The 25,531-nt window shown below is 29.5% G+C and overlaps 1 protein-coding gene across 4 annotated transcripts in view; it reads right to left on the bottom strand.

The window, feature by feature from the left end:
• The window catches only part of LOC105145690 (ATP-binding cassette subfamily G member 4), a 44,633-nt gene that overhangs the window by 8,196 nt on the left and 10,906 nt on the right, over positions 1 to 25,531 (bottom strand). The window contains exons 1-5 of one of the 4 annotated variants that reach the window (XM_011055450.2): positions 22,568 to 23,563; positions 19,392 to 19,739; positions 4,619 to 4,736; positions 1,075 to 1,264; positions 561 to 706 (exon numbers count right to left, since the gene is read on the bottom strand). In XM_011055450.2, coding sequence (XP_011053752.1) covers positions 561 to 706; positions 1,075 to 1,264; positions 4,619 to 4,736; positions 19,392 to 19,584 — 647 coding nt within the window. In that variant the 5' untranslated portion in view covers positions 19,585 to 19,739; positions 22,568 to 23,563. Of the gene's footprint in view, positions 1 to 560; positions 707 to 1,074; positions 1,265 to 4,618; positions 4,737 to 19,391; positions 19,740 to 22,567; positions 23,564 to 25,531 lie in introns of those variants that run through there. The other 3 variants (XM_011055470.2, XM_011055458.2, XM_087413153.1) reach the window with 3 other exon arrangements.

Below are 25,531 nucleotides of genomic sequence, written 5' to 3'. Positions count from 1 at the left end.
TTCACAATCTGATTTCCGTAATCTTATAAAAAATGTGATTTCGTAGTGACATTGGCCGTGCCAAGATCGAGATTCGAAGATCAAAGAAAGGCGAAGTTTCTCTCTCGTAAATCTCATTTGGAGAAAGCAAAAGAGATCGTTACTTCTTGACTTGAGATCGGATTTCTTGTTGGTTGACGAACTCAAGATTTATTCAATCAATCTTTGAATAAATCTTTGAATGCACTATTTAAGTACTGTACACACTTCCTAATTCTCTCTTTTTAATTCTCTTTAATTATTGCTTTCATTCTCATTAAGCAAGTCGTGTCATAAAATTCGTCCTTGAATTAAAATTATTGTATACAGAGAATTAAAATTACACGTGACTTAAGAATAATAATTTGTCAATTACATTGTAATTTTTATCACAATATAATGTACATATTTATCTGATTGTGAGTTAATATGTTGGAAACTTGTGCAGAATTTAAAAAAAAAACATGATTATAATTAACCACAAAGTTGCTTACTGTTGTAGCGATACTGAATTATATATATTTTTCATATTTAAAACTTACCTAGTTGGTTCATCGAAAAACATTATAGGAGGATTATTCACTAACTCTAGAGCGATGGAGAGCCTTTTCTTTTGACCGCCACTCAGGTTCGAGGTCATAGTACGGCGATGCTCAGACAAGCCGAGAGTTTCAAGGATTTCCTGGATCTGTAGAAGGATAGATAAATGTCAATTAATAAATCGATAATACATAAAACTGAATATGTTACAAAGATTTACATTAAATTTTTATTTGTATAATTAAAAAATAATGCTGATAATTAACTGAAATTATACAGATTTTCTCAGATTCTCATGAATTCTAATAAATATTAATAAATAATGTTTTTTCTAGCATTGAAGTAGATGAAACAACGATGAATTTTTCTATTTCACTATGTATAATATTGTTATATATGTAATATTTATGTATTTTATATTTACATACATACGAATAAACAATTAAATTTAATTGTTCATTATTATGCTATCACGGTTTATCAAAGGGAAAAGCTCAAATAAGAGAATTAATTTACCACTTCTTCTTTCTCTGCTTGACTAACGTGTGAGCCGAGTTTAAGACTCGCTGCAACCTTCATAGCTTCCGCTACCGTTAGATTCATATGAAGTTGATTATCCTGCATGATGTAGCAGGAGAGTTTCCTGAAGGCACTGAGGTTTCTTTCCTGGCCATTTATCGTGATGCTGCCTTCTGCACTTGACATCCTGGTAAGAAATTTCTAATAAATAATTTGACATGGAAAATATACAATTTGTTTGTAATAATATGTTGTAGCGATTTCCTATAAATTCACATATTGCATCATTAATGCAGAATTAATGATTTATAGAAGATGGGAACTTATACACGTGTATCTCTCCCTTCATCATGCTTGTAGAAATGTCTTTCATCTATTCTTACGTCAAAATATATAATGCGATAATCGCTGAAAAGATTTAAACCAATCATAGACGTTCTTGACCGAAGATACAGTCATTAATAACTCATAAATTTCTTTGTCGCATAGAAACTCAATGTTAGATCGTATGTATATCACGAAAAGATTCTCAATCGTAGATACGTAAAACGCGATATCTTGCAAATATAGATATGCCGCACTGGTTGACTATGAAACCGGTTTGGAAAAGAAGCAAACAAGCAGCGAAACAACTTTTACGCAGCAACAAATACATTGTAGGTCACTTATTATTTAAAAGCAAATTGCATCGAACATGCGAACATTATGAAAATATCAAAAAGATAATTAATCTTGAAGCGCGATTATACAGCCAAAACTGGATGGATCAGAAGTGATTCGTATTATCGGTTACATTTATTGTGTCATCATATGCGTTTATAACTATCTTTGTATTTTATAATTATATACGTTTTGGACTTTAATTAAATTACGGTAGAATATTTTTTTAAATAGATTGCGACATAAAAACTTGGTAACTGCAAACAATACAATTTATTATAATTACAGATTTATTATAATTGCTTTATATACTATAAATATCTGTCTCGATCGAAAAGTAATCATACAATATCGTTGTGCTGGGCAATTAGTGACCGGATCTGCATGTTGACTTCCATAAAGTGTATACTTATCGAAAACCAATCCAAGCAGTTTAATAGGAAAGCAGTTCTCGCCGAGATGTCATGTGCAACGCCCTTGTACAATTCAAAGGTAATGACAGCAAAAAAGATATGTCAAGTTGGTTTCCTATTGACGAAGTTCTTATACAATCTCTATGCAAAATATAGCGGAGACAGGAACGCGCCTTGACATCATAATAACTGTATTCGATTTATACGCAAATAAAAAGGAACTTTTTTTTATGTATAACGCAGAGTATGAAGTAGAAAATCTCAAACGATAGTAATCTAAACGAGTTGTAATATATTGAAAGACGAATTTTAAAAGATACTGCATTATTTTTGGACAAATCAATTCAGAATCCGTTGATTTATTTAAATAAGTACATATGCTGTATTATTCGCGTCATTCCGAGACATATGTTAAAAAAAAATATATGTTATATCTTAAAAGATAAATTAGAAAAAAATTTCATGAATTTTTCTACAGCAATTTACATAATTTTTTCTGACAAAGACGTCATATTATTATATAAATTACTTCATCGATTAGAACCATTCTAATATTAGTCAGTTAATTATAGAGAATATTAAAAATCCTCACTTAAGAAAGTCTATATCCTGAATACATCAATTTTTTTAAGGATATATTAATTATTCTCTCTGAAAAGTAAATTAAAATTGAAATGTGCTAATATTTATATGATAATATTTATACTACAAATATGTATGAGAAAGATGTATGAATAACATTATGTTTTTATTCAACAACAGGTTTTTATTATTTACTTATTTTATTTATCATTAAAATAATTTAACGATAAAATATTTATCGTTAAATTATTTTAAATAATAATGACAGAAATCTCAGTTTTTTAATATAAGTATTTTAATTACTCTCAAAATGATTCATGCAAAATTTCATCGTGATAAAGCAATTAATTGTTGTATAAATAAAAAATAAATCAATTTTATTTATTCGCAAAACACCTAATATAATCTGTAATTTTGTCATAATTTTTTCGTTATTTTGAGAACGTATGTAATATATCCTTAAATCATTTTAAAATGTTAAATGTTAAATGTTTTTACGGATCGATTTCAGTACAGACACGCAGACAATTAACTATAAATAAATACCATGTAACTAATTTACGATATATATATATATATATATATATATATATATATATATATATATATTTCTATTGCAAAATTTTTATTATTAACAGCGATATATTTCTGTTCCGTAGTGTCATAATAAAACGCGAAGAAAGTGATACCGTGTATCGCCAAAGAAAGTGAGACTGTAGTATGGCGAAGAAAGTGAAATGTTTGGACAAGATTTGAACAAAAAATTGAAAGTGCATGATGAGGTCATGGCGAGATACATGATGAAATCGATCTTTTCTATGTAAAGAGACGGCAAGTTTATAAGAACGTGCGTGGAATAGATTTACGAATACCAATACTAGAATTTACTTGTAACTTTCAGTCAATTTTTAGTTACTGCAAATAAATTCCAGTACTAATGAATACCTAGATATTTAATAACAAAGCAAACTCCAAAGCTGAGGTACTAATTATCGTAAAGAGAAAGCAAAAGAGATATTCTCTCTGATTTCTCAATGTGTATCGCATTTGTTTATTGACATATGAACAATAAACGTTAGGATTTCTTGCAGGAAATACCTATTGCTCGACGTTTTAATTAATAAACTGACAGTAAATCTTAAGAAAACGCGAGATTTATAATAACATATCAAATAGTAATATCGAATAATAATGATTTAATATGACAAAGTTTTAATAAAATAAAAAAATGAATTCCTAATAAAATGTATGAAGATCATGCTGGATGATAAATTAAAAGCGATTTGTATAAGATTTAAGAATAAAAGATTTATGATAAAAGCTTTAACAAGATAACAAAATGAATTGCTAGTTTATGAAGATCATTATGAATGCTAAATCAAAAGTGAAGTTTTGGAAGTGATTTGGTCGTTTATTAATTGTCTTTATAAAATTTTTTAATTTTTTAAATATTATTAGATATATTTTTATTAGATATATTCTTTCACAACTTTTCTTTTAATAATCTTTTGCTAGTACAAAATTACTAACAATATAAGAGAATAATTAAAACGTGATAATTGTGAACACTCACATGAATCACGAAGCATAATTAATAATGGCTGTTTAACAATAAATAGAAAATGAACAAAATGACATTTTATCTGCTACCACTGCGAGCTTATTTGTATCTATGAGAATATATGTATAAATTTTAATCTAATAATATGTTTCGAGCTAATATAATAATATAATGACAAGTGCGTCTATTTTAGCAATTAATATGCGCAAGGTTATATTTAAAAAAAACCCACGCCTTTCTTATTTAGCGTCATTGTAGCACGCCACATTACATTATTATTTCATTGGCAATAATTATATAGTGTGGAAGCTCCACGCTGACTCACTTGTATCCGGTGAGGATATTTAAGAGCGTTGACTTTCCAGCGCCTGAAGGACCCATAATAGCCGTTAGCTCGCTGGAGCGCAGTCTGCCGCTGACGGATTTGAGGATTGTTTTCGAATCTGAAATTAAAAAATTGAACTTTTAGATTCGTGAAAAAACTAAGAGTAAACATTTAATTTAAGAGTAAATCTTAATGTTTCTTATTTTATACCTATCAACATATACTATTAAAAATAAAATGTTAATTTTAACTTAATAAAGACGTGTAGTGGACTTTTCGAGATATGCAAAAATTAATATTTTATTTTTGACAGTGTAATAGTTCCAATAAACAAGTAAAAGTATTTTCTGTTTGTGCAAGAATTAAAAAAAAATATGAAATAATTACATTATGACAAAAATTATGACAAAGTTAAAGAAGATGTCCAAAATTCGGATCCTAATTTAAAAAAAAATTTTTTATATTACCGTTTTTATCAAATATTACTAATATCATTACGTCATTCATCAATAAACTTATTGTCACAACTGGTTATAGGTGTTTAAATAAGTTTAATTCTTTCATTAGAGTACAGAAAGACAGATTAAATATAACTTCCTCCTAAAATGTGGTGTATAAAATAAATTGCAATGATTGCAACGCGTCATATGGGACAGATAAAGGGACAACTTAGCACTAGAATTAATGAACATAGAAATAATATCAAACATAAGTCGTCTAGACATTCTGTAATCACATAACATAATATATCATTCATTTGATTGGGAAGGCACAAAGATTTTAGATTCTGAGAATAATTATAAGAGAAGAATCTCAGAAATGTTATATTAAAGAACAAACAGAGGGAACTTAACTTGCAAAATGACACACAGAAAATCTGGACGAATCATATTTCATTCTATTAGAGTCCGTTCGGAATAACAATAATAAATATACTTGGATGTCGTTTGGTCTGTCCTAACGTTTTTACATTCGAATCGATTGCAATTAAATATTCATGTTTATATCTTGGTATTCATGTAAGTCTTATCTCGATTATTCTATTTATCCCATAATCAACTAATCCCGGAGGAAGGGGGGGGTCTCTCCTATATTTATTCATGGATTAAGATATGGAAAAATAAATTTATGGCATGCACGTATTTACAATAGCAGATAATTAAGGGATAATATTCACAATCTTATTTTAAGAAATATCTTAAGATAGCTGATACAGCTTTCTGATAGTTTATGATATCTTAAGATTATACTTAATATAAGAATAGACTATAAATATTGGCCTATATTATTAGGCCCGTTTGTATCAGCGCAGATTCACTTTAATCTTGGTTCAACTTATTCTTTATCTTTTTCTAGTTCTAAAGATTAGAAAAAGATAAAGAGTAAGAGATTAGTAAGAGAAAGTTAATTGGTGGAATTTAATGATATTCTTGACGAGAACTGATGGATTAATCAGAATTCAACATTTTTTTTTATACGATCGTCAATTAACCGTTGACCGTTGTACCGAGATGGCATAATTTAATCTCTGCTTTTTATGTGAAATCGACAACTAATATATCTCGGAGATATCGGACAAAAAGAACAGATTAAAGTCCAAGACAAATACTCTCGTTCATTGTATTCATATATAACCAATCAGTTTATGTGATTCACATGTAGTCGCAAGGCCGGAAGAGCTTTAATTGATGAGTCGATCCGCTACAACGTAAAAAGCTAAATCATTGCGTTATTTTCAGTTTAGTTGAAGTGTCAATCGTTCAGCGATTTATATAATAATAAGAGAAACTAAGCGATAAAAAAAAACAATAAAAATTAATAACGATTAAACGAATATATGTACAATCTGTATATTTTTATTCATAATTAATTATATAAGGATTCGGCATCATAATTTCTACGTGTTATTTTCTTCGCATATTTAGAAATGTGAATCAATGTGCATATTTTATTTTATATTTTATCTAATTGCAAACTGCCTGATTAAGCAGATAATATATAGAACAGGTACTAATTGAATATATTAATTAAATGAATCAGTTTTAATTTTAAATCTTAATCGTGGCAAAAGAAATTCATATACGTTTTCAAACAAATATTTTTCTCTTACTGTGTCAGACGCAAGTTTGGTTTGCGAAAACCATTGCAATTTTTGAAATGTGGAAATTCCATTTTCATTTCACTAAAAAAATATTTCTTCTAATATTTTTATAATTAATTTATTATTCTACTTATTATTCAATCAAAGAAACACGTTTTTGGAACACATTATTTAAAGAAAAATAAAATGAATTATTCTTCAACGCGAAGCATTCAGTATAATTTTATTTTAATTCAATATCCAGAAAAAAAGAATTTTTTATTTCTGCAATATATACATATACTGATAAACACAAAATTTATGAAGTAAAAGGAAAAAATGTTTACTGTATATAAAAAAATCTATCAATCTGACTTAATGCATGTAAAAAACTATAAGATTGTTTTATCACGATCAAATGTCATGTAATTTGACCTCCCGGCTTTATAACTCTCTCTCGATTTTACATTCTTATTTCAAAATTGTAAATAAAGTAGATAATAGTCTAAATAGCGCTTTAGCAGTTTCCTAAATCAAAACACTTGATTTAAAGTTAAGCTACTTTTGCTACGCGTCTATTCCAAAGAAAAAGCAACGAGAACGAGTTAATGTATTGTTGACCGCAAAACTTTGCATATTGTTTCTCACGTCACGGTCTGCATAATCAGCGAAACAATAGACTATACGATGTCCGGCAAAACGTGATTCTCTTAAAACGCAATTCTCTGTTCTTCGATTTTAAAACTTTAACATTTTTTAATAGATACCACTTAATGTAATCATGGGACAGAGTTCTCGAAATCATTATAAAATTCATATGAAATCTCTGTATAATTCGATAATTACAAAAGTAAAATAAAATATGTAAAATATATAAATATATAAAAAAATACAAATTTTAGCTAAATATATACAAAATAAAAGTCGGATACTTTTTAACTATTATAATATACATTACTAAAAGTTAATAGTTTATAGGTACTGAATGATATTTAAAGATCATTTTAGTTTCTGAGATCTCCAAAAACGTCACAAAATGTTTTATTCATTAATTATTTTTAATTACTATTACAAAAAAAAACAGTTAAAAAAACAGTTCTACTGAAATATTAAAAAATTCAAGTACAGATCTGAAAATAATTTTATAAAAATAATTATGGAGGGCACTCAAATTGATGTCAAAATATTTTGCTGCATTGTTTATTATATATGTATTGAGTTTCCTATATTATTTTAATGATTTGACAAAATTATTTTTATATCTGTATATCAAGCTAAATTTTTAGATGCTCAGTAAAATAATTCCTTTCCTTTAAGGAAAAATATACTGTTTATTTTCATTTAGCCATCTGGACAAATTGTTTCATACGAAAATAACAGAAATATTCTTATCGCTCAAAGATATTTCATGTGTTGTTTTTCCATAATGTTACGTATGCACGCAAAGTAGCAATTTCTCTGAAGAAGATAAACACCACTATTGTCACGTATGACATTCGTATCCTTCACCTGGCCTTCTGGTAATTCTCTATACGTGCACAAATATTTGAGAACCGAATGTGAAGGTGCATAAAATTATAATGACACAGTAAAACGTTATTTTAATTTCAAGACGAATTTGTTTCGATCCGCTTTTAAATACGAATACATAGATCTGTTTTTTGTGGCTGAACTAGTGTACAGTTTTGGAACTTGAAGTGAGACAGGTATATGTTTGATATTTGATGAAAATGAGAGAGTGTTAGTGCAGTCTAGTGCAGGAACAGAAAACATACCATATACCAAGATAATGCCCGAGAATTCTAAAATACAAATCAAGCGACAAAAGCAAATCGTATGTAAATCTCTAAATGTCAAATGCAAATAGTTTTGGGCTTTTTCATAATAAATAGCGTACGAATTTATTATGAACGTTATTATGAAGTATCTCAAACCACTTAATGTAAATGAGACAGAGTTTTCTCTCTCTCTCTCTCTCTCTCTCTCTCTCTCTCTCTCTCTCTCTCTCTCTCTCTCGAAATCATTATAAAATTCATATGAAATCTCTGTATAATTTGATAATTACATATGCAACCACCAGAAACATCGTATAATATTAAAATCGTATATTCTACCAAATGACTTCATATATAGTAAAAAAAATTATTTCTCAGAAATCATATGAAATCAAATAAAATTATATAATCAGTAGAACAATATTTCAGCTAGTGGTTACCCCTTCAAATGTCTTTATCATCGATATTGCTTCTTACGAGCGATTATTTATTACACAGAAAGAACGATTTCGCTGAAGTATCTAAAAATTTAGCTAGATACAGATCTGAAAACCATTTTATTGAACCATTACAATAATTATGTAGGAAACACGTACATGAGCAATATTACACATACGATGAGCAACATTATATAAGCATATATTACACAAAATTTTAATAATTTAGCAGCTTAATGTATCTATATTCGCCATAATTAATTTGATTGTCCAATAAAATTATTTTTTAATTATTTAGTTGAATTTTTAGATACTTTATTTTTTTTAGTAAAATCGTTCTTTCTGTGTTCATTATTACGTTTATCGCGTACATATCTGAAAATTCTTATAAATCCATATCTTATAAATCTTTATCTATCATTGGGACAAAATACTTACAAACTATTTATTTTTTTAGATTAAATAAAAAACGAATATACAAAACTTTATCTTTTATTAATTATCATATTTATATTTGTTTTGGAATGTATATCAGTTTTTTATCAGACATAGACATTGTTGCTATTGCTAGGAAATCCGTTAATGTTTCTCTTCGCATAACTATCAATGTAATAAGCAGGAAACATGTGATTTTTAGAATATCCTGTATATTCTCCGTGTTTTCTCGGCGCGAAGTTAACGTGAGGCCATTTATTATCTCGTAAGATAATTTCGCTTTGACAGTTTATCACTAAATGACATTTATTGCTTGAATGTACAATATTACGATCGTCTAACTACTATATAATTATACATATATAGGGTGTTTCAGAAATAGTTAGCCAAACTTTAAGAGCAGATTCTACTCATTATAAGGATGAAAAAAATCATATAAACATGAGTTCAGAAACACTTTCTTTCCAAGTTATAAACATTTCTTATTTAATAAATGGATAAATATGTAGTTTAGAGGAATCCCTCCTTGACATATGTTGTCAAGGTCATGACCCTGAGTAACCTTGAGAAAGTTTTGACCATCACTGATTAAAAAGTTCATCCTTACAATAAGTGGAAGAAAGCTCTTAAAATTTGGCCAACTATTTCTGAAACACTCTGTGTGTATGTATATGTGTGTGTGTGTGTGTGTGTGTGTGTGTGTGTGTGTGTGTGTGTGTGTATATATTAATATATATATATACGACACGATTTTATATAATTGCTTTTTTATCAACGTTATATATAAATATGATGTCATAAAAACACTAACATCCCGGATCGTAAATTACTATAAAGCTATTAAAACTCGGATTTATCGCGCCACTTATAATTAACTCAAATAGCAACTATTATTACCGATGACGTATACTATAAGGACATTTCGTGTGACAATATATATTTATGCCTCAATTTATGCTAATGATTAATAAATATAATTAATAACTAAGTAGAAATAAATTTATTCGTAAGTCAGAGAATTTTGGTGCTTTGTTAATAAAACCTTAATACACATTTTTGGATTATTTGTGTCTGTACATTTTTTTTCTTTGAAATAAGAGCATCTGATCAAATATATCAATCTCAATATAGTTTTTCTATTCCTAAAAAAAGTTTGGCATTTAGAGAACAAGTTTTGTGCGTCGTCGGCCTCAATTCGTGCAACTCCAAAATTCATCTCTGGGTCACAAATGACCCAATATGTGTATAGAGTGTACATTTTTTGTAATTAAAAAAATTTTTTCTTTATTTTCAACTAATCAATTGTATTGCGGGAATATTTCGCGAATTATTAAAAAAATAATTTAATCTTAGAACAATATATTAACTCTTAAAAAACAATTTTTGGCACCCTTGTGCTAAACATTGTTAGTAATATCATATATTATGTTGTCTGTAATGTTATAAAGAACATTTTCCTAATAAATTTTAAGTTTTTTTTAATACAGTAATAATAATAATAAAATGCATTGTTTAAAATATAAATGCAATATATCTTCAATTTATAATCATGCATATTAAATTCATGCATATTAAAAAAACATCATTTTCAGGTTACTCAATAATTAAACTTTATGGACAGACACTTGAACTATTATTTTTTGTAGTTTGGAATATCAATTTTAAAACATTTAACTATATTTTTCCTTTAAATATTTTTGTTTCAGAATTTTACATTTTTATATGAAACAGTCCATTTTTCTTATTTTGTTAATTATATTAGATGTTGGAATTAATTCGTAGCGTTTTACAAGTGATGGGAAGTACTTTCATTAATGTATTTTTTAATGCTCATGTGAAATAAATAACATTCTTTCATTAAAAAACGCTACGAATTAATTCCAACACCTAATAGTTATAACAATTTATTTATAATTTGTTATGAATATATAATATAACTACAAATATTTTCTAAAGATATCAAAATATATGTAAAAATATATTTTGATAAAAATCGTTTAATAATTTATATACTTGTGATGAAAATTCATCCAGGACACGAATGACCTAACGTATGTATTAAAAGATTAATATTAATATCCTGAAAAACTGGTCTAGTTGGATTAAATAGTAATAGTCTGATGGAAAATTGACGAATCAGAATTTTTAAATTTATTAGAATTCTGATTGATATAATAATTCTGATGGAAATAAGAATTCTAGTAGATTTTACCAGAAATATTTGTATCAACCAGAATTCCGGTTATATCAGTTAGAATGCTAATAATTTTAAAATTCTAATTTGTCCATTTTCAATCAGAAATTATTTTCAGTATTATTAAAAACCGTTAATAGATCTAGTTCTGATTGAATAGACTTATCTCTCTACTTACATACATTATATGTATTTACATATCGGTTCATTTATTATAAATATAATTAAGTTTTTATTTTTAAAATTTGTTGTATAATTTTTACTATGTTTTCTGACTCTGAGTATTTCAAAGCACGACTGTGTTGTAATGAGAACGCGAATTTCGTTATCATTTGAATAGAGAGCGATCTGTTTAAAAAAAAGGCAAAGTGCAAGTGCTATTGACCTAATCTTTTTCTCGAAAAGCGAACATAGAAATGACCTCCGCATACTGATGACTGCTTCGTAAGTAGCAACAAACTATAGTATAATCATTAATTTAATTAAAGCAAAACGCTACGTCCTCGTGGAAAAGTATGCGATTATATATCTAATAAACAAGCTATTTCATAAGCTTGGAAAACAGCAAAATAAAAATATCAACCGTGCATGACAAAGGCCATCTAACGTAGTCAATCTAGGTCAATAGATTCCTAACATACATTTCGCTATTATTTCGAAATCATTAATGTTGTGCTTATCGTGACTTATTTTAAAATTACTGCATTGCACGAAGATATAAAAAAATATAAGAGTTACTCCCCAAGAGTATTCAGATTTCTAATAAAGTTACAATTAAAATTGTAAAAAAAAATCAATTAATAAATTCTATTTAAATAAAACATATTTCAAGTTTCGCTCGGCGTAACTGCGTAGTTCATCCGTATAATTTCACGATGACTACTGCTTCTTTGAAAAATATAAAATAAATATCTACTGCAATAACACCCACGTACTATTAATTGCACCATTGTTTGCTGTTGATTGATCACGTACGTAGAATACTGCCGACCATGCATGAACAAGTTTTTAAAGTTCAAGTCGGGCCTAGACACGTGCAGAGAGAAAGAGAGACGAATCGAGTTGGCTAATTTCAAGTCTGGAAGAGGCTGCACCTCTTGGGCTGCACGAATTGCGCAAATAGTGGATTGCAAAAATCTCGCTGAGATGACATACGGCGGTTTACAGCGTTTTAAATTATTCCGCTTGCTTATATAGAGAGAAAGACAGAGAGAGAGAGAGAGACGATAAAGTCTCAAATTCTCATGCCCAGCTAGCTATTTTTGCGAGGTCATGCTAAACTTTCTTCATTTTATTTTGCAATCACACGGATACAAGCAATAAGACTTTACATCTTATTGAGACGTAAAATCTTGTAGCCTAATTTCATAATTTCGTAATTTCGTAATGTATTGTATAACGCAACATCAACTGTGACGGAAAGTTCTATTTGAATACTCATACTGCTTCGATAATTTTAACACAAAGTTTACAAGACAACACAAAATAAATTAGAGAAATCGGCATACAAAATTACTCCTTGCAATTTCTCTACATGTCACTCTGAAGAGAAAAATTATGTAAACATTTTCTCCAAATGAAATATCGACATTGAACGTTTCATTCACATAATAATTTTGTGATAGAAAAATAAAAAGTATCTAAGATCTGCGTTGAATTTCTGAAATGTGGAAATATGAGTTTATTCACCAGACGGCGTTCATGAACTCATCTGCTCTTAATTCATTACTATTCTGCAATGTTAATAAACATTTTAATAGCTGCAAGGAAAATGATAATTGCGAGCAAGTATATACTCGATTGGAGATGCTGAACGCTCGATAAGTCATTGTGTCACATTTTGTTATGTGGACATCGCCTTGGTGCAACAAAAAGAAAATAAAAGTAAAAGATAATTGCGAGCAAGTATATATTCGATAAGGGATGTTGAACGCTCGACAAGTCATTGTATCATGTTTTGTTATCTGGACATCGTCTTGGTTCAACAAAAAAAGATAAAAGTTTGAAACAAAAAAAGATAAAAGTTTGACATAGGAATTTCTGCAAGGAGAAAGATCGTAAGAGGTCATAATAAAGAGAGTATCGTAAAAGAAAGTAAAACATAAAGAGTAAAGGTCAGTAACAGGATACATAATTATTGTTCCATGAAGCAAGTTTCTTTCATACTTTTTGCACACGTCAAAATGTGTCGTTCAGGAACGATCTAGGTATTGTTATACTCAAAATGTATCTTGCTCTTTAAATTGGAGAAAAACACACGCGGTGATCGTTATATTTCTTTGAAGACGTTATTTGAGAAATGTAGGTCGTAATGTAATTTGTATTTTCCGAAAATTCTATTTAAGCAAGTATCAATTCATCAGCGATATGTCGTAATTTAAAAAGTCGAATTTATTAAATATATGGATAAGTTTGCCTTGTCGACAATCTTTTTCATATCAGTAACATATGGTTATATTCCCCTTGTGCACATTTTTATAATAAGACAAGTAGACTTGACAATACCCTGTTTAAAAAAGATAGCAAATTTCATGTACATTTAACAAAAGCAAATTTAAAGCAAGTATAACATTAAAAACATTTAATGTTGTCGATGAAAATAAAGTTGCAAGTAACTTAAATTTAATGTTCACATGCATTAAATTTCATACAAATCCACATAAAATTTTATGGAAAGTACAATAAATGTACAAATTTACAAATATGCTTTTCAATTATAAGTACATTAAATTTAATGTAAATTTAATTAATCATTAAATTAAATTAACTTGTGTAAAAAAATACGTTAAATTTCATAACATTTTTAACAGTACTTTTGGAAATGGTTCCTTTTCATGTAAATAAAGTTCGTTATTATGAAACAAAATTAAAAGTAACGAATGATTTAATTAAAAATTAAATTACAGTAGTTACTTAAACGTGTACACTAAATTTCATAAAATTTTATGAAAAGTACATTAAATTTCATGTACATGTATACAAATATATATATATTTTTCGGTTATAAATACATTAAATTTAACGTAATGTCATGAAATTAAATTCAAATTGTGTAACTTAAAGGCACATTAAATTTCATGAAATTTTTAACAGTGTACATAAAATGTTAATAAAATTCAGAACATTTTTTTTATTGTATAGGTGAACTTGAAATATCTTCTTAATGATAGTCTTCATTGATTTTCGAGGAGACATCTTAAAAGAGAAAATCATCAAAGTACGTGCATCCACAAATGCATACCTATAATTACGTGTTCCAAGATAAGAATTATCGAACATAATGAAATATCACTCTGTATCACTCTTTATCTAGCTATGACAATTATTATTGCTTGTATTTTCTCGGTCCCGAACAAGCAATGACTCTTCTATAATATTGTACATTAAACGAATGATATTTCTTGTTCGTGTCAAGTTACGAAAGCGAACAATTGAAATATCCGCTAAGTGTAATGTCTATCACTGGAAAAAAAAAAAATATGACGCGCCATTATCCGGTGTTTAATCGACACTCATCTTCGACAGGAAGATGAATATTATTACTGAGATATCTCCGCAAGATAGCATTACTAGAATAATGTAATACTTGTAGTATCATGTCTTATGTAGTCATCTTTATTATAGATTCTAAACAGGCCGTCGGATTTTCAATTCTCGCGCCGAAATGACATGACGATGGTATATCGCATTATAAAAAATATTCGATTATCAAAATAAATATTTTCACGATCGATGGCACGATAATGCATGATCGATACTACGTCTTTATTTAATTATCAAAGAGCAAATGACTGATATTCAAATCCAAAGTACTCTCTGATACTTTTAGAGTGAATTTACTTTCGAGAACATCCAAAACGATGATTCGCGGATAATATCAGTAAAATGAAATTTTATCATTTCAAGTGAAGCGATTTACTTCGCGTACGCGATAAGACGGAACAAAGACTGTCCAATGATATTTACCACTCGATATTGTTATTGTACGTTTATCTATCGATTATATACATCGATTCAAGCAGGCATTTCGAGTAAATTAAAGAGAAATATTCCATTTCTTGAAAAAAATCATTCATTTCCTAAAACTTTTTCTAAAAACTTTTTCTATAGTCTTAGATGCACTTGAGATGCACGCGTATGATTAAATTGAGATTTGTGTGTTTCTTTGGGTTCGAAAATTATAGGTATACCGACGTAATTGATGTACATTGGAAACCTCTGAAGTATCATGCTACATCGGCCTTCCTGCAAAATTGCGATCACTAACCCTACTCGTAAGAAACGTCGAATTATTCCTTTTATGATGGATTTTTCATCGGGAACTCGGAGAAATACATGCACGTTACTTACGAATCAAAATGTTGCGCTCATGCGAATGAAAAAAAATTAATGAAGGCAATTATCCATCGCGATTGTCCAGTAACTTGATTTTATCATAAAAATAAACAGCATTGAAAACGATCGATTCTATAATCCCCGTTTGATTCTTTTTTTAATACCGCAAAAACTGATTCGTTGTGGAAGTATTCTCATGCGAGCTATACGAGCAAGACAAATGCGTCATGTTTCTATAAATAATCGAAATATACAACGTACGTAATCTATGACGTATGTATACTTGACTCATAAAATATGTAACAAAACGTCGCGTGTTAAATATAGTCTGAAATATAATCGCAATACAAAGGGCATTAGAGTAAATGGTTTGTGCGTAGGTATATATTCGGTATGACTTCCTATAACACATAAATAAGTATAGTAACATTTAGATTATCGATTTGGAGCATAGGTACAGCATTGATACTCTACACAACAGGTGGTATTGTTTAGCTTCCGTCCATGAATTGCATAGCGTCAGTATATAGTATCAGATGGTCTGCTAGACGTTTATGTTTAATTTAAAGTATGAAATGAAGCTATTCACAAGTCTCTCGCTTTTGTGCGCCACATTCCAGCGTTATCTCTCTCATATGCTGTATCACGATGATAAGAGTACTCGGGACTGTACTTGCGAAATACATAGAATTCGCGCTCACTGCCACGCCGTTGCATCGTGCTACTTTTCTTTGAACATACATTTCTTTGACGTGTTTGGCACACGAGCGGTGTACTTTCACTCGATGGTCAATGTCATCGGAAACCAGTTTGTAATCATACGAACAACGCCGGCTCATTCCTGTATACGAGAAGATGGAGAAAAAAAGAAAATCCTGTATTCGTTTTGGAAGGTTTTTTTGAGTATGTGTAAATGATTCGAAAGATATTCACGGCTCAGGTCTTCGAACAATAAAGTTACCTACTATCGCATCAGATGTTCAACACGTGATACATTATTTAAAAAACTATGTAATATCGGATAATTGATCGATGCTAGGAAGATAGTTACGCGATAAGTAATATTATTTTCACGAAATAAGTTAAACGATACTTTGTTGCTAATAATAGAGAGGCAGGTTGTTGCTTGTAAAAAGTTTTTAAATCGATATCATATTCTGCTTTCCCATAACAACAAATTAAACACACCTTTAGTTATAAAAGATATAAAAATAAATCTTAGTCTGAAATGAGAAAACTAAAATCAATTCAAACTGAAAAGAAAGAAATTTCACTCCAAAAGACTGAAAATTGAGTCAGTCTTGAAAAAAAGAGTGGAAATATTTTCACTCTTGAACAAGTGTGGCAGATTTTCATTCTTTAGGAGTGAGATTTTATTCTTTTGGAGCAAGATTTCAGTCTTTTGGAATGAATTTCACTCCAAAAGAATAAAATCTTCAAAAAACACTGAAAATCTGCCATTCTTGATCAAGAGTCAAAAGTTTCACTTTTTTTTAAGATTGGCTCAATTTTTACTTCAAAAGGTTTAGAGAATAAATAAAAGTATGATTCATAGATAAAGATTGGTTGTCGCTCACTATTAACAATATTCAAGCTACTATAGAGATAAAGCTTCAATCTATAACGTTTTTAATTCCAATGGCGAATTACTATACACGAACATTCAACGATGCGTTAAAATATTCACTGAATATTCCATACAGTATTCTATCATCTAATTTCATTGGACATTAAATACATGTGCATGTTTCTGCACTCTTCGAAAATAACTTGTAACTAGTTGCATTGTATAGATATTTATTAACCTGTATTGTAATCTGGATGAAAGTTAACGTAATATTAAAATGTATTATATTATAAAAATTTTACGATACATAATAAGCAAATTAAGCATATTAAGCAAATTATTTTACATGAAAATAAATAATGTATGATAATTTGTAATATTTGCGAGTGGATTATTTCTTGGATATTCGATACAGGAAATTATCCAATTTTCATTCGTTTACGTTTATGTTTAGTAAGCAATGTTTTGTAAGCAATTATGGTAATTATATAGCGAGAACTCGGACGATTGCTATCTAGAAAGATTCCCTAGTCCGTGCTGAAGTCGAATAATGTAACATTTGGAATGCAGTTCAAGGGCGCAGTACATTCACATACTGTGTAATTTACAAAATAATCTTTTTGCGGTTTCACGACTTTTTCTTGTGTGACGCTACGTATTCTATAATAATGTACTATCATATCCAGGTAATGCCTAATCGGCTGGATATTAAATGTTACGTTACGCTCTGAATGTTAGCTTTTCTTTCCGTTTCTATCAACTAAGTTTTATCATGGATTTTTAAAAATCATCGACTTGCCCAATCGAATATTATCCAATTAATGCTGACATGAAGTATGCCGGTCACGTGTTGGACTGGATTACGAAAATCTCAGATTAATTTAGATAAAGAATATTCGTTAAACTGCAACGATTACGGAATATAAAGAAAAATTAGTTCTTCGTTCTACACACGAAAATACTCAGGAGCTATAATTATAAAAGTAAACTGTATGAATATATTATGTTTAATTTATTCATGCCGGCGAAGAATCAACAGAATGAAGTCATCTTGATTCTTTAAATATTCATAAAAAAATACGTGATAATTCGCAAAAACACTGTGTGTGTCGCTTATTAAAAAGTGGTGTAACTATTTGCAATGCAAAGCCTGAATTTCAAAATTCAGCAGATTTTATTAAAAACAAATATACGAACAACAAAAATAAACCGCCTTTGTTGTACGTTCTTCGCGAAACGCATGAACGTATGAAATGTGCTATACGTGATATTATGAAAAGATGTTACAATAACCTGAGTAACAATCTAATAAAAGAAAGCGGAGAAATTTCCTTTTTCTTTCGACATTCAATTCTTTCGTAGCATTTCGCTATATTAATTCACTTGCCTCAATCAAATGTTAAAACAGTTTTAATTACTAACAACTCGTAGGACAATATTCGACTATGAAATCTCATTGACTTGCCCAATCGAATATTATCCAATTAATACTAACATGAAGTATGTCGATCACGTGTTGGACTGAATTACGAAAATCTCAGATTAATTTATAATAGATAAAGAATATTCGTTAAACTGCAACGATTACGGAATATAAAGAAAAATTGGTTCTTCGTTCTACACACATGAATAAAATACTATCAGTAGCTATAATTATAAAATTGAATATATTATGTTTAATTTATTCATGCCGGCGAAGAATCAACAGAATGAAATCATCTTGATTCTTTAAATATTCGTATAAAATGATAATTCGACAAAAACATTGTGTGTGTCGCTTATTAAAAAGTGATGTAACTGTTTGCAATGCAAAGCCTGAATTTCAAAGTTCAGCAGATTTTATTAAAAACAAATATGCTAACAACAAAAAAATAAATGCCGATAATTCGACTGTGAAATAATTTGTACGATTAGGATATCGATAATAAATAGAGATAGAAATGTACTCACTATTTTTGCGGCCTTCTCGGACCTTATATGTAAGATCGGTGAATGCCAGGTCGACCGGTGGTCTTTTCGGCAAATGCGTGATCGTCTTTGGTTGCATCGGCACGATCTGCAGCCGCACCGCCGAGTTCTTCCTAGGTTGCAACAAAATTCCATTGGAATCCTCCGCCGTTGAACAATTTCCCTCATGCTTCATCTTTTAGACGAGATATTCCGTCCTTTTCTTCTAAATGCCGATCGCTGATCCTTCGATCAACCGCGCGCGTTTTTCCTTCGCAATGTTTCGAGATCGAATCACTTTTCGTGAAGGTAACATGCGAAAAAATTCCGTAATCGTCGATTTTTCACAACCTGCAATATCGCCCACATGATGCAATGCAGCTTCGCAAGACATGTTAAATATAGCATTTAATTTTTGGGAGGGGGAGAAAGAGAAAATTATATCCGTATTACGAGTTATGTTTCTGTAGCATGTTTGATTCGATAGCAAATCTACTCGCTGACATTGTGAAATCAGTCACGTGGAATTATTTAAAATTCAAGTTTGCAAATTTTTTTTCTATTGGAATTCAATCGCGCTTCTTTCAATTCAGTGAAGACATTAAAATTATATACTCTGCTTTATAATAATTTACGTAAGCATGCAAGTCTCTTTTCAGCAAAAAATTGCGCTTCTATCGAATCAGCTATTGAAGTTTTACATCCCATTTTATTATGATTTAATACCATTCACGGAAAGACGCAAAAAACGTTAAAAGAAAAAAATCGTAGATACTGAGATGTGAATAAATGTTACATTTGCATAGAATATCGAAAGAAGAATTTTTTGCTAAAGTATTTTGAAGTATCTAAAAATTTAGTTAAATACAGATTTACAAATAATTTTATTGGATATCAAAATAATTACATAAAAATCTCAAACATGATGAGCAATAAATCTTAACATTCTAGCAAGAAATCCTATATCTTAGTAATCAACCTTCCCAAATTAGGAAGAATAGTCTCAAATTTTAACTCTTCGTCCCAAACTTTGTCTCAAATTAAGAGCACGATTATAAATTGTTCCTCTTTTAAGTGTAAAAATAAAAAATGTAAAACAAGAGTGGATGTAATAAGTGTGAAATATAATTTTCAACTAATATATGAAAATATTTTGATTTTTTATTTAAAATCCTAGATATTATTCATAAAATATATTCAGTAGAAATAAAATAAATATAAGTAGAATTTAAAAAAATATAATGTGATCTGGTAACACGACGTAATCTTTGTTGTGATCTTATGTGATTACACATTAAGTCTTAGTTATTTACAAACATAATAATATAATATGTTGTTTATGCATTTCGTTAACAATTACTTAAAAAATGTTTATTAAAATTTAATTATGACAATTAATATTGAATTTCTTTTTTAATATCCCTTTTGACCTTCTTAATCACCTTATTCTGCTTAATTATTAATATATTTTGATAACTCAACAAAATTATTTTCAGATCTATATTTAGCTAAATTTTTAGATACTTCAACAAAACCGTCCATACATAAATATTGATCATTTTTCATATATAATCCTTCTGTATACACGATGATCTTCCAGCATTAATTTTCACTTTAACAAATATTATTAATAATTCTTGCGTATATTTTAATAGCCGAGAGATTAATCATTAATAAAAATGATTTCCAATTTCTTATATGCACTTTAAAAATGATTTCAAGGTGATTTTTCGGAAGAAATTTGGAATGTGCGATCTAACGTATGGCGATACTTTTTTATTTCAAATTAATTCTTTATTTCAATAATAAATGCTGGATTGCTTCATTGAATAATTTCCTCACTGATTTTGCAGATAAATAGCCCCTCATTAACATCTTTCAGAAAGAATATGTTCTACATATTTCATAATATGACAATTGGCACTGTGACATTTTTGTACGAGTTCACCTTCACATGATGAAAGAACACGTTTATATTGTACATACTTATATTACACGAATTGAAACAAACAGTTGAATTTAATGTTAGCTATATGTAATTCTGCGTTTTAAGAATATTGCGAATTTATTGAAGATGGCCAGATTGTGGCTGAAATATCTAATGTTTTATTAATGTAATGATAATTAAATTCACAAATCAAATCACAAATAATATCTTGTGCGGTGGTTTTTATGCTCTTCTTTTCATAAATCTTTCAGAAAGTATTCGTAAGATTGTATTTAAATAAACTGTATATAAATGTCATAACTAATCACCTGATATTCTATTTATCGAAGAAGAAAAACGTGCGAGACACAATGATCCAATTGTATATACTAAGGATTAAAAATGTAATCATTAACATTAAATATCTCATCGCAGTACAATACTGAAGTAAAACATAAATGATTAATTATATTTCTGCAATTTACTCTAATCGATTATTATAATTTCCTAATAAGATAAATCACTATACAAATCACTTGACACACACATTTACACAAAACCAGCATTACCTATAATTTCCTAACATATAATATCGATTAGGCGTATAAAGATCACATGCAATAAAAATATGTAAAGCAGAAGAAAAAACAAGATATAAATATAAAATTGTTTTATAAATTACAATAATATTTTATACAAGTATACGAACAATTTCTGATCGACTGTCATCATCATAACAGACTTTTTTACAATAACGATTAATTTTACCAGCATATTTTAAATAATTTTTATGTAACTATTTTCCATATTTTAAAATTAATTCTATACGATAAGAAATATTTGAGCCGCCGTATTGTGTTGCAATAACAAAATTCACAGCAAGAAAAATCATCAAGTTTTTTTCCAGGAAATACACAAATAGACTTTTACGAAAACATTAAAAAAAAAATCTCTCTCTTTCTTACGAAGGTTCTACTCCAGCAAATCTGACAGCGAAAATCACAGAACCGAAACCGCCTCTTTCAGAGATATTGTCTACGTTCGGCAGAGAAAATTATTAGTTAGCGATAATGATTGAGTCTTGCCTTTAGTTCTTCGCTAAATCTAAATGTAAGAATCAATTTTTATAATTATTAAAGAATCACTAAGCTCTAACTAATTATAGTTTTTCATTAGTTTTCTCTGCTGAACGCAGCTATTCTTTTGTGGAAAAGAGCGAAGAATAGAATAATTTTGATGCACTGATTCTTACATTGCTCAACTTCGCGACGTTTCCTTTTGCCGTCGTTGAAGAAACCTCTCCGCGGATATCGAAATTAGCCTTGAGATGCAACGAAGCGCATCTCCAGATTTAACACAGAGCGATCACGAGTACAACGAATGTGAATGAGACGATCAAGAATGACAGACGTAATTCACTCGATCCGTACGGTTGCACGTGTCGCGACGCACTCCCGAGCATACGCGATATATCGCGGTTTTTAAAATCTCACCGGATACGCTCCGATAATAAAGACTCGCGGCAGGAAGTAACCGGTACGGTGGGGAACCGATGAGAGACGAGCGAGCGGTGCTTTACACCTTGTGATGCAACCACCGCCCGCGACGACTCGAACTGAACTGAGCTAAAAAGCCGCAACTGCAAGTCCGTTGCCGATGACCGACATCCCTTTTGTCTCGCCCCCCCCTGGCCTTCCTATCCTTTTTCCATTCCGTGCGACTAAGGAAGAAGGCATTTACGGTTGAACATGAGAACAACGCTATCGACAGATCAAAGTCTACGTAAATGTGATGACTAACATAATGTTAGCTATATCCGCACCGAGGGAGGTCAGTCATCCTCTTTGATTTTATCACCATCTTATCTTTTTGTCATTTATTATATGATAGAAAATTAGAAAGCTGTAGGCGAATATGACGTCCAATAACTGTTGAAAATCGTACGAATTCTCACTGCATTTTAACGAATCATTTTCACAATCAGATTGAAAATTTCAATACTCTCTATGTTACATGGCAAAATTTGGCGAATAAAATTTGTATGAAATATAAAGTGGCATCTACAGTGAGATTTTTTGTCTCGGTTCACAACTTTGCTTTAAGAAGTCTTAAGTCATAAGTCGAAAGAGGTTATAAGCGAATTGAGCAAAACCCAATTCTTACGGCCTAAAAGTATAAGTTCTGTGTCTATCTTTGATATATCATCACTTACAGCTTACGGCTTAAGACCTTTTAAGCCCAGTTTTTCATTAACCTGGATTTACAATAGATGATTTAAGCCTTAAGCCGTAAGACATTGACCAATTATATAGTCGAAGAATGCGAGAAGAATAATCGACTGTGATTTGTCCATTTCTTACTCTCTAAATCTGAATCAGTGGATAGTCACTAATTATCCAATGGCATACTTTGGACGAATTAAAAAAGGACGAATGTTTGAGCATTATATAACTAAAATACTGATATTTGCACATTAATTTCAATCTTCCAATATCATATTCATTGAATTTAAGTACTAAAAATAGGTCAGTTAAATCACACAATAAAGATTAGCTAGGGATCTCACATTTAATTCACTGATTATCAGTGGCATACACTGATATTAGTGATTATCCACTGATTCAGATTTAGAGAATATGGCTATGGAGACGAAATTAAATATAATTAAATATAATACTTTTAATCTCTTGCACGCACATTATCTAATAGTACACACTTTTAGAATTAGATTATGTATAATACAACACGCTCTTAACAGAATGTAAATGAATCGCGTCTTGAATTGCTACTGAGAACACTCACCTAAATGGTTCCTAAGCAAGATACGTTTGTCCACAGCGACGGTTCACAGTAGAAGAGACAAAGGAAATGAAAGTCTCTTAAATGATGTATATAGACATAAATAGATGGCGGAATGTAAATTGAAGCATTCCAGAAACATAAACATTAGTCAAGGATATCCTAATTAATTGATGTACGCAGCACATCATAGAAAAGTCAAGTTGTCCTCGAAAATATTAAAAAAAATTAAAATTAATTAACGTGTTACGCATTATTGCTCGGTAATAACGTCAGTGATGATTAATCTCGATTTCAGTCAGCCATTAGTATTGATAATGCATCACGCGCGCGATCACTGAAACAACAGTATCTGTGTGTACCTGTGTCGATGCTTCGTAAGTGGGCTTATCGAAGGCAGTTAATTAACGTCATTTTTGAGAGACGATGTGATACTACAAATCATATCACCAATGCTAATAAAAAGTTGGAAAAAAAATTATTTTAATTCGAATGAAGTATACACTGCCATGTAAACTTCAGACTTCCTTGGAATTCTAATGGAATGATTCATCAAAGATAACATATCGTAGTGTAATTATAATATGACAAAATAATAAAGACAAAACAATAAAGTGCTCATTGGAGTGATAATTATTGGTAATTTTCATGAGAAACGATATTCTGGAAGAATACTGGGACAGTTCCGAAGCCACATATTGAATTAGTTTGCATGTCATGCATTCATTCATAATGTAGAAGAGATATAAAGCAGCCATTGTAGTGCCACCATTAAAGAATTGTCATTAATCGATTGACGTAAGTCCTTAATATGATGATTTAATAGAAGTCTAAAAATTAATAGACCATGATGAATTAACATTTACGTTTATCATGATCAGCGTTTTTTATTCTCTAATGCTCTTGTATTATTATTGAAAAAATTGTATTCTCAAAGTAAGAAAATTATATCTACTTTTGTAAATATTTTTAAATATTCTTAATGAAAATGATAATATTTGTATCTTTCTGTCAATATTTTTAAAATATTTTTTGGAACTATAATTTCTAACTTATAATTCTTGATAAAATTGACGATCTACGCAGTGAGTCTTTTGTACTTTTTCTACAGAGCAATACGTTTCTGCGCGGCAGCGACATTTGTCTCAAAAAAGAAGCCTTACAATTTAAGTAGTGCAGTGTTTAGCTTTAATAGATGAATGAGGCGATGAATGAGAAAATAATAAAAAAAAAGAAAAATTAATCGGAGGATTTGACGGAGATTTATAAGTAAGTTTCTGAGATATACATGTTGTAATATATATTTAGGCACGAAATATATTTAATTTCTTTTATCAAATACCTCGCTAAAAATAAAGACAAAAAAAAAGTGTCACTTTGTCCTGTGAATTGAGATTTATTTATATACATTAATCGA

This window comes from Acromyrmex echinatior, chromosome 14 (assembly GCF_024713525.1).
Source record: "Acromyrmex echinatior isolate Ae372 chromosome 14, ASM2471352v2, whole genome shotgun sequence".
Classification (NCBI taxonomy): Eukaryota; Metazoa; Arthropoda; class Insecta; order Hymenoptera; family Formicidae; genus Acromyrmex; species Acromyrmex echinatior.
This window is presented reverse-complemented; position numbering and strand designations above follow the sequence as displayed.